Source organism: Onychomys torridus, chromosome 5, assembly GCF_903995425.1.
Source record: "Onychomys torridus chromosome 5, mOncTor1.1, whole genome shotgun sequence".
Lineage (NCBI taxonomy): Eukaryota > Metazoa > Chordata > Mammalia > Rodentia > Cricetidae > Onychomys > Onychomys torridus.
In genome coordinates this window covers 8,793,596-8,809,455 of record NC_050447.1, presented here as the reverse complement: position 1 = coordinate 8,809,455, position 15,860 = coordinate 8,793,596, and the positions used below count along the sequence as shown (strand labels likewise).

Here is a 15,860-nt window from a genome sequence, read left to right as displayed (position 1 = left end):
GCTCCTTTCTGAATGGAGGAGGAGTGGATGGGAGGGAGGATACATGAAAGTTGGGGGGAGGGAACAGGAGAGGAGAAGGGAGGGGAAACTATGGTAAGTGTGTAAAATAAATGAAAAAAAGTTAATAAAATTAAATTAAATTAAAAAAACAAGTCAGGAATGAAAGAGGCCCAGGAGTAGGGCCTTGCTGTCTCAACATACTCAAGCCAACAACTACTCAAAACTACTTGGGCATTGCAGTGTCCTAGCCAATGGTCCTTCACTAGCTATTAATCCCCCATGCTACATTTTACCTCCCTCAGAACTACATCAACATGTCACTTGGTTTCATGTCTGTTCAAATGAGTAACCTATTTACAGCCAATTAGTACTCATTATTTCATCATAAGAACCATATGACCTGCTGCTCCAACATTTACCGTTCTAATCACCTGCTTTGTGTGAAGTCACCTTCATTCCAGTATGACAATTTCCAAATACACAACTATATCTTGGACATTTTCCTTTGGATTCCTAGAGGCTTCTTTGGAATATATATTTAAGAAAGTTCCTCTTACCCAAGTAAACTGGCTTCTTTCATATAGGCTCTTTCCAGCTGCCCAGATTTTCTGTCTGCATAGGGCTTGCCATTAACTGGGAATACTTCATTTCTGAGCTAGCAGTAACTAGCACAATGAACAGATGTGTGGCTCACTCTTCTTGGAGAATTCATCCAGTTTCCATATCTTCACCCTATCACAATGAAAGCTTTCTAATTTGCACAAATCACTTTCTGTGTCTGGTTTCTGTCTAATTGGCTGCTCCTGAAAATCCAAATTTGAGATTAATTAGCTTCACTGACATGACTTTATAGTGCCAAACAAAGAATTCCAAGGTCACGTGGAAAATATATATGCCATTCTCTTCTATGTATTTCCAGGAAGTGCTACCTATAGATTTAAATTATGATATACATTATCTACATAAGAAATAAAAATTTACTTTTTTAAAATTTTACTTTTTTTATGTATATGGGCATATTGTTTATGTATAGATCTATACACTATGTTCATTTAGTGCCGGTAAAGAACAGAAGAGGGTAACTGTTCCTCTGGAACTGGAGCTATAGGGGTTATAAGCTGCTATGTAGTTGCTTGGAACTGAATCCCAGGTCTTTTGCAAGAGCAGCAAGTGCATTTAACCCCTGAACCATCTCTCCCCTCCTACCTACTTTTCTTTAAACAGAGTATCATTATGTAGCCTTGGCTGGCCGGGAACTCACTCTCTAGACCAGTCTGGCTTAAACTCATAGAGATCTGCCTGTCTCTTCTTCCTGTGCTTAGGTTGAAGTAATATGCTACCATGTCCAATAATAAAAACAAAGTTATAATGAGCAATTTATTGACTTGAGATAATAGAGGTAAGTGGCAGTCAACATTTTAAGCATACTTGGGAATACAATTAAACAGTGTCTAAACATTTCGGTTATACCTTTTCCACTACTGGTCTTCTCTATGCAATTTCCATAACAATTTCAGGAACATGTACCCCAAATTTAAGAAATGTCCCTGTTATCTTTGCTTAAAATTGATGTTGCTGAGCCTATTATGTCCAAAAAGGAAGACTCTTCCAATCTTCCTGTTTGTTTCCCTCAGTTCTGTGGGCCTCCCTTCCTTCCTGAAGATAGCAGCTCTTAGCACATTGCTTTGCAGTGATTTATGGTTCTATAATCTTGGTGGGGCCTCTAAACCTTTCTGTCTTCCCCTCACAGACACAGTTGATCATTCTATCCACCCAAATGTGATTACTGTGAAGGCTAACTGGAATTACCTGAGATGTCTCAAAGTTTCTGACAGCACACACCTGGAGTGTTTGTTTCTTCTTCTTTTTCTTTTTTTTCCCTTCTTCTTTCCCTCACTAGACTAAGCCTATCCTGAGAAATGGTGTAACAGCAAATATTCATTCAAGTTTTTGAATAGATGTGTCTTTACAGTGTTAAGAATAGATCTACACAGACTGTGTCCTACATTCAGAACACAATCTGAAAGCAGGACCTAGGTGGGACACACCTGTAACCCCAGTATCTGGCTGCAAGATTGAGGCCAGCCTGACTGACCAAACAAAACACATTCTCAAAACCAAACCAAACCAAAATAAACAGCTTCCCACCAACAAATTAAAAACAACCCTCCCCGAATCTGAACAACTGGAAACCGACATTTCTAAATTCCAGTGAAATTTTCAGTGTGCACGTTGTTGAACCAAAGGATTTTATGATTAATTTTGATAGACTTATCTTCTCATTAAATGGGAATTGTATCCAATGCCAATGTCTAGGTTACTATTTTAGAGGGTGAAGCCCTGAGTCAGTGCTTAAACAAAAAAATCTTATTAAACTGTAAACAAAATCAACATTCTCTGGGATTTTTAATTAGTTCTTTCCTTGTGAAAAATAAAGAACTGCTGTACATGTGGGAAGACAAGGAAACACATGTGGATTCAGACTCCAAGCCGTAACAGTAAAGTACTTCATTTAGCTGTAGTCACTCATTAGAAATGTGGTTAGCAGTGGACAGAGTGCTTTCTCTGAGCATGCCTATCTATTCTATCAAGATGTCTTTAGCCAATTAGCTTGCTCAACTGACTAAACATCTCCTACCTCATTTACTTGAATAAAGATGGAACAGGGAAATTCCAGCAAGAGAAAATGATCTTCACAAAGATCACTAAGAAACAAGTCCTCACATAAATTAATGTATTCAAATTAATAAATTACTTGCATAAATAATAAGTGTGACTATTTCTCCATTGTATAAAGCAAAGACATTGGAATTTCCAAGTTATTTTAATATTTGGTAAAAGTTAGTGAATCAAAAACATCAAAATATTTGAATAGGAGAAAAGGGCTCCTATCTTGTTCTACTTGTTTTTCTAGAATTTGTTCTTTATTTATTTTGTTCAAGTAACTATATATCTCCTTAAATAGTGATAAATATGTTTTAGAAAATTATTTTTCTATTATTCATTATGAAAATGAGTAGTTAATAAATAATATAATATTCAGAGCCAAAGAAGTTTTGGAATTAAAAAAATTCCAAGGCAGGAAATTAACAGAATAGTACACTGAAGTCTACAGGCAACAGTTTATTGATGGTGTCCTTGATGAGACAGTTAGAGAAAGTTTCGTAAGATATGGGAAAGTTAGGAATCTTTACATGCTACAAAGCTGACAGATTGTAACATACATCTTTTAAATCTCCAATTCCCTCTAGACTAACAGTCTTTGGTAACTGTGTATTCTGTTATTAAGCATGTCTTGGTATTTGATAACATAAAATTATCCACCTTTAGCAATTTTACTGTGTTTTCAATAAGTATAAGGAAAAAGAGAATGGATATTACTTAAATTGGATCCAGGACATTATCATGAGTGAATTTTAGTGATGTGATTCTCTTCCATTGATGTTTCAAAATCCAAAATAGAGACAACAGAGCTACCACTGAACTTGACAGATTTGCTACTGGACTGGGCTTTTATACTAAACAGAATTGTTGGCTTTGATCAAAACCACTCATTTTAACTGAAATAAAAAGTAGATATCTGTTCATATAAACTCTGTCTTGCACACTGGTCTCCATCTCCCTCTCATCCCAGTGTTGTCTCCTTCAGATCCCCCTTTCTTCTGCACATGATGAAAGAGGGCTGCATTTGTACTTCAAAATATGGCACATTGCTCTAACTACTCCTCTCTTTCTGGAAAGCTTTAAAAAGGGGGTTTGTTTTCTTTCAAATTAGTTTCCACTGTAAGGTAGACAGGTACTCTAGAAGTACCGGGTTCTCATCAGTGTGTCAAAGATGTCTGCATCTCCTTTGCACCTCAGCTTACTTTCAGAAAACAACTTCTTACTATGCCCCAAACCATGTCAAAATTCAAGCAAGGGATTACAGCTTTATCAGTTTTGCCATGAATATTTCTTGCAGTTTTTTACAACTTTGCCTGTCTCAATACCTAGGAAATTCCAATCCAGAATGCTAAATTACCATACCCTTTTAGCAAGATACAACAAAACAAGATGCTCAAAATAATAATTGTTTGCAACTATTTTCTCAGTAAGTTATACTTCAAAATGGGTTGAACAAAGGGCACACATTTGCTACATAATCAATGAAAGTATGTGTGCCTAAAATTAAGACTTCGTATCACTAAGTCTCAGTTCAATATATCTATATTTTTAAATCTGTCCCCCAAACTTCAGAATATATCTTTATTGACATATAAAACATATCTCATCTCTGGATGTCAATTTGAATATGTGCATGTTTAAAGCTAAAAAGCTTAGTTTAAAACAAAAAGTAAGCTAGTGTGGCACCCAATGGATTCTATACGCCACCCAGATTTTTGTTTATTAATTCAAATTGTAATAAATAATTCCTATGTTATGAGAAGAGTTTTTAATAGAACAATGTTTATAAAAGTAAGGTGTAATAATACACCTATAATTTGCAAACTTCTGCACAAATTCCCATTCTTCTAGTTGCTATAAATAAGGTAGGATTCCTTACCTAGGATGAATTCCAACTGTGGCTCGTTGGGGATCTTCTGGATGCCTATAAATAGTAGGGATAAGTTTAGGTTTTGAAATTATTTGTTATCAATATTATAATGACATATGTACTGTTTCACCTGATAAGATAGTTACATACATTTTTGGCAGAATGAATAAAGGTAGATAATCAGGCTTAACCATTATGAATTCTCAGGTGAAGGCGAAGTATATTTGTAAAGTCAATGGAAATAAAGATACTTCATGGCCATAGAGAAACCCCAAAATGACAAGTATAAAACATGTTTGTCAACTGTGTCTATTTGTTTCAGAAGTCTGCAGGTAAGTGGGAATTTTACGAAGAACAACCTCATCAAAGGACTCTCTTAAGTAGGTTTCATTCAAGCTCTCTGACTTGTAAATATGGAATCATTAACAATGGCAGAGCCCCAATTAAGTTCTAGTAGGCAAGGACACAGAGCTGCTTATTTTGCTTACTTATTGATTATTTCAACAAAATTGTGCTCAACACCTCTACTCCTTTCATCTGTGATATTTCCAAAAGAAGACTGCATATAAAATAATGAAAGATGAAGTGGGAGTGGGGAAGAGAGTCTCAGAACAAGGGAGTGAGATGATCAGGATGTAGGAATGCATTGTGGGAGGTGGATGTTGAAGATCATAGTCAACAGAGTCCCTTGTGGGAGATGGATTTTGAAGATCATAATCAACAGCAATCCCTTGTGGGAGGTGGATGTTGAAGACCAGAGACATAGTCTATATTACAGTCCCAAACAAACTTGGCCAAGGGTGGGAATGAATGACATTCCATTTGTTACAACTCATAAGTAGCCAAAGAAACCAAAGTAAAACATATAGAAAATTGTATCACTTGACAATAAATGTAAAGCTCCTGCCCTCATTTGTGTATTCTACAGAGACTATTTAAATTAACTGGCATTTGGTCAACAACCTAATTTTAAAACCACCTTTTTGAATAAAGTACAATGACTTTTATTCACAGTTAGCAATTTCTTTTTTTAGCACAATAATCATTTATTTTTCTCTTCTGCTGACGTTTAAAATGTTTCAATTAATAATGTTAGACTGCTTAATAGATGTTAGAATCATTAGGTATGTTCTTGTGAAATAATCCAGTTTTGTTCATGTTTATGTTTTTGTTTTGGATACTAATAAACTCCTCTCTAAGCTTTGGCAACCAAAATTATTGGTAATGCATTCAACCAATATCATTTTCTAATGATGATTTTTAAGATATAAATTTAATGAGGCTAGGCATATATTTGCTGGTGCTAAACATGTTTTTCTGAGTAAAAGGACCATTCTGAAAGAAAAGGGTGCAGTTTAAACTAAAGAACAAACTGAAAACCTAGAATTTTAAGCATGAGAAATAACAGTATTCTTTTAAATTTCTTAATTTCATGAGTATCATGAAAATTGATTCCAATGATCAGATTTAAATCTTGGACAAATTAAGTGTTCTCTGGTATGTGAATTAATGTTGTCTGGGAGAGTAGCAAGGCAAACATTGTGTAATATTTTTCACTAATGTGTTCACCTTAAATACTGTTTGGTCTTAACAATGTTTAACTTCCAAAATATTGATTCTCTATAGGAATAAATAAATACCAAGTAGAAGCTGTTCTTAAATATGATTAGCATCTGGAAAGGGGCCATAAAATGTATTTATCAGTGTTTTAATACACATTTGAAAACTTGATCATTTGATGCTGGTTCATGTTGACCTATCTATCAACTGTGTGATCCGAAATACAAGATGAGAAGAATGTTGTTATGCACTCATGCCCAAAGCACAGAGAAAAATGGGAAAACAACTGGGTAATCTCATGCAGTTTGGTGAAATCCAGGTTTCTGTGAACTCACAGGGATGTTTGTCTGGTTAACCTAGTTTGGCTCTTCACAGACCTACAGGAGGTAGGACATATATACTTACTTGTAAACTGAATGTCCTCAGGATCATTAGCCTGAGCTGTAGGAAGAAAATGCTGGCCTTCTTCTGATGTTCCTTCCTCTTTGATTTCCATGATCCACCTCACAACTGACTTACTTTCCACGGTGTCTTGTCCAAATGGTACCAGAGAATGGGCTCTGGTTTAACGCTGCTGATGTATCTTCACACTAATGATCTAATATCCCACCGTGAAATTCTGCACATAGAAAATATCAAGATTCAACATTGCAGCCATTTTAGAGCTCAATTCCAAGCTAAGAATTAATATAAAAACTACAACTACTTACAGATTACCTTTCCTGCATGCCAAGCCCTTTTACACTTCTAGAATCAAGCTACACAGCGCACTGGAGGCTCTAGGCTAAGTTAATGTTTTCACGATAATCATTAGAGTCATAGGAAGAATTTCTAAATCCAGAAAGTTAGATTCATCCCTTCAATTTAACTTTCGGAGCTAGAACATAGCTGCAAGCATCCTGTCAAGGAAGTTGCCCAATTTGCCACTGTGACCATCACTGTGACTCCTTCCACTGGAATTTCCCTTTATGTCCCCTATGTCCCTCTCTTCCATCATCAGAGCACTAGTCATGAGCACAGAACCATAATATTATTTCACAATGGGCCCACAAGTTGAAAAGGGGAGTTTTAGGCCTCCTTATTTTCTAGTCTCCTACCATTCTTTATGATAATGGCTTAATTATTTAATGATTGTGGTATGGTGTGAGAAGATTAAAAACAATTCTCAAAAGCTGCAGCTCAAAGGAAAATGAAAGCAATGGAAAACTTATGGCAATCAACACTGAAAAAGTCCCCCCACCATTGAGTACCCTGCTGTAGATCACTTCAAATAGTTACAAATTCATGTTGATGTACATGACGAAGAAAGAATTGAAAAAAAATATCAATGTTGTCTTAAATCAAGTTACCAGCTGAATTAAAATGTGAAAAAATCTTTAAATGTCTTCACAGTGCTGTTTAATGAGATAGCAGCCAACAAGTTTGGTTTGGAATACTGATGTGTCCTCAAAACTCACAATCAACAATCCTGCATTCTGTTGTTCTTAACAAAGTGGCTTCATGTAAGATTCAGCTTCAGTTCTTAGGAATCATGAATCTTCAGAAAATATTGCAAAATAGCTGCAGATAAATGCATATTTGTTCTTAATGATATAAACAAGAGACTATAGTCTAAGGTAAAGTGTAACAGGAATCTTAACAGGTCTTGTTAATAAGAACAAGCCTGAGGCCAGTTATTGGGGTGACTGCTGGAAGATCAGAAAGACAGAATAAGCTACAGCTACCTCACCTCACCTCACCAGTTCCTCAGCTGGTCTTATTTCCTCAGACTGAAAGCTTCTGAGTCCTCATCCACATGAATCTCAGCTGAACTGCTGCTCCAAAGCCTAAAAGCTTAACCAGCCAAATGCTTCTAGTTTCTGGTCTTCATGCCTTATATATCTTTCTCTTTCTGCCATCACTCCCTGGGATTAAAGGCTCACTTTCTGGGATTAAAGGTGTGTGTCTCCATGCTGGCTGTATCCTTGAACACACAGAGATTTGCCTGGCTCTGCCTCCCAAGTGCTGGGATAAAAGGAGTGCACTACCACCGCCCAGCTTCTGCTATGGCTTGCTCTGACCCATTTTCTAGCCACCATTTTAGGCTCTGTATCTAGTGGCTGTCTGTTCTCTGACCCCAGATAAATTTATTAGGGTGCACAATATTTTGGGGAACACAATACTACCACAGTAAAGAACTATTTGCCATCAATTATATCATAACTATCAATTTCAAAATTAATTTTTGAATTAAGACAATTCTTTCTAATTTATTTTTTATCTTTTGCATTAATAATTCTTTTCTAATACACACACACACACACACACACACATACACACACACACACACACACACACACACACACATACACATTCATTACATAGTGTCCCTAAGACCTAAAGATTCTGTGGCTCTTGGGTATAAGGATCTTGTCAACCTCATTATATTATTTTAATTAAATACTCAACCCTAATCCTGATCAGTCATTTAAAAAATTTGAAAGATCCACAAAACATGATGGGAATCCTTGATAAAATAGCCACTCAGCACAGTGAATGTGAATAATTGATAAAACAAACGCTAATACAGGTACATGTGTGCACTTGTGTAATGAGGAGAGACAGACCAGAGTGAAATAAGGTGCTGTGAGCTCTTATGGCCATGGTCCCATTTGAGCGCATCATCCACTCAGAACACACAGCAAGTGCAAACGTACACAATGGAAAAGTAAGTGCTAGTGCTGAGCACGAGGTTCTATTTTTGCTCCTCTTTTGTTACACTAAAAAATAGTTACAATTTGATCCTGCTATCAAGATATATGCCTCAGAACACAGAAGCAGCAAAGCTCCAGAAAAAAACACTGGATTTTCAGGTGGTAAGTATGGTAGTTATCTACTGCTGGGGTTGGCTTCCTTTTTGGGGGTCTGTTTGGAAGTTTTCTGGTTTGCTGGTCATCCATACTGTGGTTTCTGCATACTGTGCATGTATTTAAAGGTCTGTTTTTAAGCAGAGTGACTATTCAGTCCAGGTCTTCAACCTTTGGATCTACTTAGAGCAATAAATAAAATACAGAGTCTGCCACAACAGCTGGAAAGTGCTGCTGGTTCTCTCCTGCTTCTCCAGAGAAAGATGAATGATAGGTAGCTATATTTCAAGTTACATTTAATTCAGCAGTATTTATCATAAACCATGTGATAAGAATTGTTAAATACTTTACATACCTCACACTAAAATGAAAACTCTAACGTGCTCATCAAAGTCATGAAAAGACATCATGGTTACTTAGGAAGAAACTGGCCACACATAGGGTAACACAGAGACATTCACAGTGGAGGGGTAATATGAGATGTCTTCAACATTAAAACATTAAAAATGTCTTCAACATTGTAGTGTAGTGCTGGTCATTCATTATTGGCAGCCAGATCAAATGTCATCTTCTGGTCAAGACAGAATGCTGAAGGTAAACAGTAGGCACAATACATGATAACAAAATGATGTACCATTGTGGTGTGTTTCTCATAACATTCTTCTACCACACTGTCCTATAGTAACATAGCCTTGTCATGTTTGAGAAATGTTTAAAGAAAGGTTACATTAAAATTTTTTAAGAGGGACTGAAATTGTAATAAAAATTACAAAAAGATAAAAGAGAATAGAAGAATCAGTCTTACAGTGATTACATTAAAAAATGTATGGTAAGAGCACACATGTGATTAAATGACAGAATTTAGCTGTATTGAACAGTGCTGTGGGTCTACAGGGACCAAGCCCTGTTAGTTATTCTAGGACAGGAAAGGGCAAGACAACTGAGCTTGATGAAGTGAGGTGTGCTCACTTCCTCTTCCACTTTCTGTGATGTGAGTGTACCTGCTTGGGTGCTTGGGATCCCTATAAAGCTGTAATTGGTGTACAAGAGTGGGGTGTGAGACCAGATCCAAGGGTAGGGGAATTTTACTCCACTCTAGGACTTGAAAGTCCCAAAGGGAGGGGAGGCTCATGAGTGGATAAACATTTTGATGTCCTGCCTCCTATCCTAAATCTAGGGCAGCCACCCCAGGTTCATTCCTTTGCCTTATCTCTACTCACACAGAGTTGATGAAATATGTCCTAGAGCTCAACATGAAGACGTATATTTTATCCTCCATTTTTAAGGAAGGAGAGTGGTTTCCAAACAAAAAGTACAAACATTCAGTGATTAGCTAATAGAAAAGCCCACAAAGCAGACTAGATAGACAGAGAAGAAAGACATGTCACATATACCGTATATTTGAACTGTAGAAAGTTCACCAAGTGCCAAAGTAAAGATTAGCCTAGAAGCCTGAATAATGGTAATGATGAGGAAATCATCTTATTTGTAGGTGATTTTAGTAGTCCAGAAAAATAAAATGAGAATTTCTGCCAACATAGAAATAGCTGGTTAGAAAAGAGAGCCAAAATTTCAAACGAAATTGTTAAACAGACTTATGGGTATTAGTGACAGAATTTGGTGTGATATTAGAGTAGCAATTATGAAAAATAGGAATGTTGTCAATGCCTAGGAAACTCTAAGCCAGTGAACTTTCTGGAGAACAAACAAGGCAACATTTCAGTTATGGAGGTGAATTTTGGTATTTAAGCATGTTGCTCCACTTACAACGTGCTTGAACACACATGAGCATAGATTCTCACTAGAGCGAGAGATGGGATAGAATAATATATGTATATTTGGAAACACTGTCTAATGGTTAAGTCAATACAATGTGTAAGTTCACTGAAAAATGAAAAGAAAGGTTTGGAGAATCAATCATAAGACACAAAGATACTTAGGGAGATAAGTAGAAATTCTTGACAAAAATCTTAAGAAGTTGTGAGGAAAGCTGGAGAGAGGAATAAAGAAGCAGCCAATGGAATGTTGTTATTGCTCCACTGAACTGCTCTTTCTCAAGTTAGCAGGGCCACTGGGTAGAGAAAGGACTATTTTTATGGTGACATGTAAGCATAACTGATTGATTAAGGGAGGCAGGAAACAGTAAGGGGAAATATAAGAATTTAATCTGCTATAAGGAAGGAAATGGACATGAACTGAAAATGAGGCAGTGGTCTCACAGGAAGATGTATGTACTTAAGGATGCTTCCCACAATGACCTCACTTCCTGTAATAAAAAGACATATTCATATTAAATATAGAGAAATCTCAATCTACTTTGAAAAACTCAGACCGTATAGGTAAGGATTAATAAATCCAAAGTCTTGGTTGTTTTCTTTTTTCAACTTGACACAAACTTAAACATATCTGGTAAGAAGGAATCACAATTGAGAAAATGCCTGCATAAGACTGACCTGTTGGCAAGTCTGTGGGACAGTTTCTTGGTTAATGATTGATGGCAGAGGGACAGGCATACCTGGCTAGTGCCACCATGGTGCTGGTGGTCCTGGGATGTGCAAGGAAGCAAGTCGAGCAAGCTGTAAAAGACAAAGCCATTAAGCAGTGCCCTTTTATGACCTTCGCTTTAGTTTTTCCTCCAGGTTCCTGCTTTGAGTTCTTGCCTTGACAACGCTTCATGACGGGCTGTGATCAGGACATATAAGCTGAAGCAACCCCTTTTTCCTCAAGTTGCTTTTGGTCATGGTGTTTAATCACAGCAATAGCAACTTAAGGCATTTGTAAACATTAAAATGAAAATGATCTATGAACAAATAATACTATAACAATGAGAAAACAGAAAAGCATACCTAGAAAGTAGACACAGAACTTTCGAGCTTTCATTTGCAAAGACCTAAAGTTAGTCAGCCCCACTCAACAGTCAAGGAAAAGCCAACAATGAAGACAAGTGAAACGTTCCACTGACGAATTACAAAAAAGTATGAAGACCATCAATTGACCTGAATCTAGGAAAAAACAAAACAAACAAAAAATATAGCAGCCTCCAAGGGACCAAGAACAAGAAGAATGGTAGGCCACAAGCTTGTTGTAAGAACTTGGTCAGAATGTTAGATTAATTACTAATAGTTCAGGGGTATCATCAGGGTTGAGAAGCCTCCTGAGGTCCATAAGTCAGGGGTTGTCTGTACTCATCAATAGGTCCTTTGTCTTAGCCAACACTCGGGGGCTTATGAAGAAGGCAGAGTTCAGTGGGTGTCTGCATGGCACCTCTTTGTGACACATGCATGTGGGGGGAGAAGTCACTGCAGGAAAGCACATAGCACTAGTTGAGTCACATCCCTACAATGCAGAAATGACAGGTCCTGTTTCCATGAGGGTGCAAGCCCAGACCCATTGCACTTCGAGAGTGGAAACAAGAAAACAGTGGGAATCTCTGAGACAGGACCACTAATGACTTTCAAATCTTTATTACTATGACCTAAGGTCAAGGAGCTTACTATCTGAGATCTAGATTCTAAGAAATCAGCAGAAACTAAGAAACCTGCCTGACTCATGCCCCACTTCAAGAAAAACAGAATGTAAATATAGCAAGCTGCCCACATTCCACTTGTGAACATTGTGAGCATGCCACAGTTCACATGTGAACCAGGAACATCCTCCCCCCGCAAAAAAAGCCTGAAGTTGAGAGCAGAGAGCAGTCTCCAGCCACTCTGCCCTACTCCTACTGTGTAGAATGTGTGGTTCACTGTGCACGGAAGGTTGCCATAGGAACAATACTGAAGCCTGCTGAATTACTGACTAGATTGACTCCAGCTCCCCAGCATACATGTTAAAGGCTTAAAAGTAAAACTGGGATGTCCAACTCCAGCCATGAACCCTCTTTAGCTCAAGGTCTGCTGTTCTACATATCACACAGATGAGGATTAAGAGGAAAGCAAGCAAGGGAAAGGAGGAGGAGGACAATGAGAAGGAAGGAGCATGGAGGAGCAGAGATGAGGGAGGGCTAAACAAGAGAAGTTTTCTAGAGAAAGTGTAAGAGCATAATTAAAGAAGCCACATCCAGGTAGTGAACAGATGTGGAAACTATCAAAGATAGAACTGGAAAGAGAGTGTTTTGAAAGCTATAGCAGAAAATTCTACACAAGCAACCAGATGAGGAATAATGGCAAAGATGGAAAGAGCAAAATGAACAAAATAAATATTGAAAAATGTAAACTAGAGGGAGGAACACAATGAAGACAGTCTTTGGCAGACTTGTCTGTAGATTTGTCCCAACCTAGAAACTACCAAATCAGAAAGTAGGTCGATAGAATGTCCCCAAACAGACACAAAGAGCAAAGAAGAGGCCAGTGACAACATGTTGGTGACACCAAGCATGGACACTCTGCCTCTCAGAAGAGGGAACAGAGCGAATATTTGAGCTGATTCTGATGGAGATGGCTCCCAACCTGCTGAACAATACTGAAACACTTATTCAAAGACACTCAGAAACATCAGGCTAGGGACGAGCTCACCCTGGCACAGCATTAAAGCACACACACACACACACACACACACACACACACACACACACACCCCAGCATTAGTCCTACTCACAGTGTTGTGACCCATCACAGGGGAAACCCTGAAGCAGTCTAAGCAAAACATAACAAAACACAATGGCTTCAATGGCTTTGTGTTAAAAGAGCAGACTGACATCTCCACTGTTCTGAAATAGGACAACCTGTCAACCCAGAGTTCAACACAAGGCAAAAATAACCACTAAGCACTGAAGAGCACTAAAGACTCCTCATCTGGAATCAAGCAGTGATGAACTCATCACCAGCACTTCACACAACAGTAAGAGAAGTTCTTCAAGCATGGCAGAGACATGCAGGTCTATAAAATAAAGAACAGCTCTGGAGATGCCACAATGAAAAACAAAAGATAACTTCATTCCCCCTTGCTTTTAGTAAGGACACAAGAGAATTCCTTAAGGCAGAAGTGGGTACTTTCTGCTCAGACAGTAAATTTACAAGGCCCTAGCTTTGTCCTCTGCCACTGAACAAAAGGAAAAAGGAGAGAGAAACAAATAATTTGTGGGCTATGTAAAAATCAGCCATTGATAAACTTCATCAGACAAAAGTCACTGTATCCTAGATTTGACCTGTAATCTAGAAACAGAAACCACCAGTTTACAGCAAAATTAATAAGAAAATATTCTGTGTTTATAGCATCTAAAAGGATAATATACATATATGTGTGTATACATATGAGCAACACTAAAAACAATGAGAAGAAGCAATGAGGAATACATTGTATTGCTTATGTATTAAAGGAAAAGTATATGATTATTCTACCAACATATTAGGAGACAGACATTGAAGAATTACACTGGATATGACATCATCAATGGTAATCAATAATGGCATTTAACCATATATGATAAGCTAATAATGGGGATAGAATAGAGTAAAAATATAAATTTGCCAGGAGCCATGTAACTTCTTTAGGGTACAAGGCCTGAGAACAGCACAAACAAATTCTCCTTGTAGCAAGGCCCTGGAGAATCAGACCCATTTTGGCAAGGCTAATGGATGATAGTTCACTGCATAATTCTGGGCGTGACCCCAGGAGCATAGGTGCTACCTGCCTGTGCTACCTGCCATCTGTGCTACCTGCCGTCTGTGCTACCTGCTCTCTGTGCTTTCTTTATACAAATCATGTTGCTGGATGCCTCTAGTTTCATTTTCTCAGAGCTATGGATAAAATAGCTACTACAAAAGGAAAACTTCCACCTAATGAGTCTCCTTTTGGTGAGCCAGAGGGGATGTAGTTAGAAATGTACAATGGATCTGATTCAGCTCCTAAACCTTTGATGTTTCAAGTATGACTATGAATTAAGGCTTCTTAAGAACAGGATGCTGCCTTTCCAATCCACCGTATGGCTACCCTTAAAGAGTCATAGTAGCTCATGTCATTACAAATTTGTATAACGGTTCTGGAGATGATGATTTTAACCACATGAGTCTAAGAGAAATGCAAATGAATAGATGATATCAGGAGTTAATGGAAACAGTCTAGGGTCAGTGATTGAAGCAGAATCATAGAAACCCACAGGGCCCTCCTTTCTAATAGCTGTGCCAATACTGAAGGAAGTTGAGGGGAAGGGAGCATGAGAACAAGGGATAAGCAGTGCCAACTCTTAAGAGTAAGCTTTTAGGTTATTTAGTTTACAGGATGATAGGGATAAAAATCTGGACTATCCCCCATAAGAGCCATAGTAGTGCAGAATGAAAAATGAATTGATTCAGCCTTGGCTGGTGAGTTGATTGTGAGAACTAGATTTTACCAGAAGTAAATATTAACCACTAGAGACAAAACTATCTCTCAGTCGCCATGACTTTGTAACCATAAATGCTGTCAACTGGACACACTGTTCTACCGGTAGATGTATCTAGTTAGAAAACTTCCTTCATCGTTTGCAACACTATGTATGCTCCTGACATTAGAGCTATGGATCAAGAAGGTAATAGTTACTGGTAGGAAAGTGGGGGATGGAAGGAGAATGGGGTAAAGGAACAAACTGGCAATTACTGTTACCATTATTAGAAACTTAAGGAAACAAACTGTAAAACTGTTCATGCAAGTTATTTAAATATTATAAACAAAAACGGCCAGGCTACATGAGGCCACTTGGTTGAAACAGGTGGTCATAATTTCTTTGCTGCACTGACTTCACACATCTCTCCCAGGTAGTTGGACCCATTGGGAGCAAGGCTCCCTGCATCAATGCATGTGCAATTTTTAAAATAGAACTGAACTAGAATATATGGAATCCAGTGACCACAATGATTTTAATTCAAACATATAAGTAATTATATTACATGGACACCAATATTCAGAACTAAGATTATGCAGAATAGAAAATGCAAACTCTATAT

At 37.7% G+C, this 15,860-nt stretch overlaps 1 protein-coding gene across 5 annotated transcripts in view; it reads right to left on the bottom strand.

Moving 5' to 3' along the window:
• Positions 1-15,860, bottom strand: part of Inpp4b (inositol polyphosphate-4-phosphatase type II B) — a 739,919-nt gene that overhangs the window by 351,420 nt on the left and 372,639 nt on the right. For all 5 annotated transcript variants that reach the window (XM_036187401.1, XM_036187404.1, XM_036187402.1 and 2 more), the window contains 2 exons: positions 6,500-6,713; positions 4,544-4,588 (listed from right to left, as the gene is read on the bottom strand). In XM_036187401.1, the coding sequence (XP_036043294.1) occupies positions 4,544-4,588; positions 6,500-6,590 (136 nt within the window). In that variant the 5' untranslated portion in view covers positions 6,591-6,713. The remainder of the gene's footprint in view (positions 1-4,543; positions 4,589-6,499; positions 6,714-15,860) is intronic.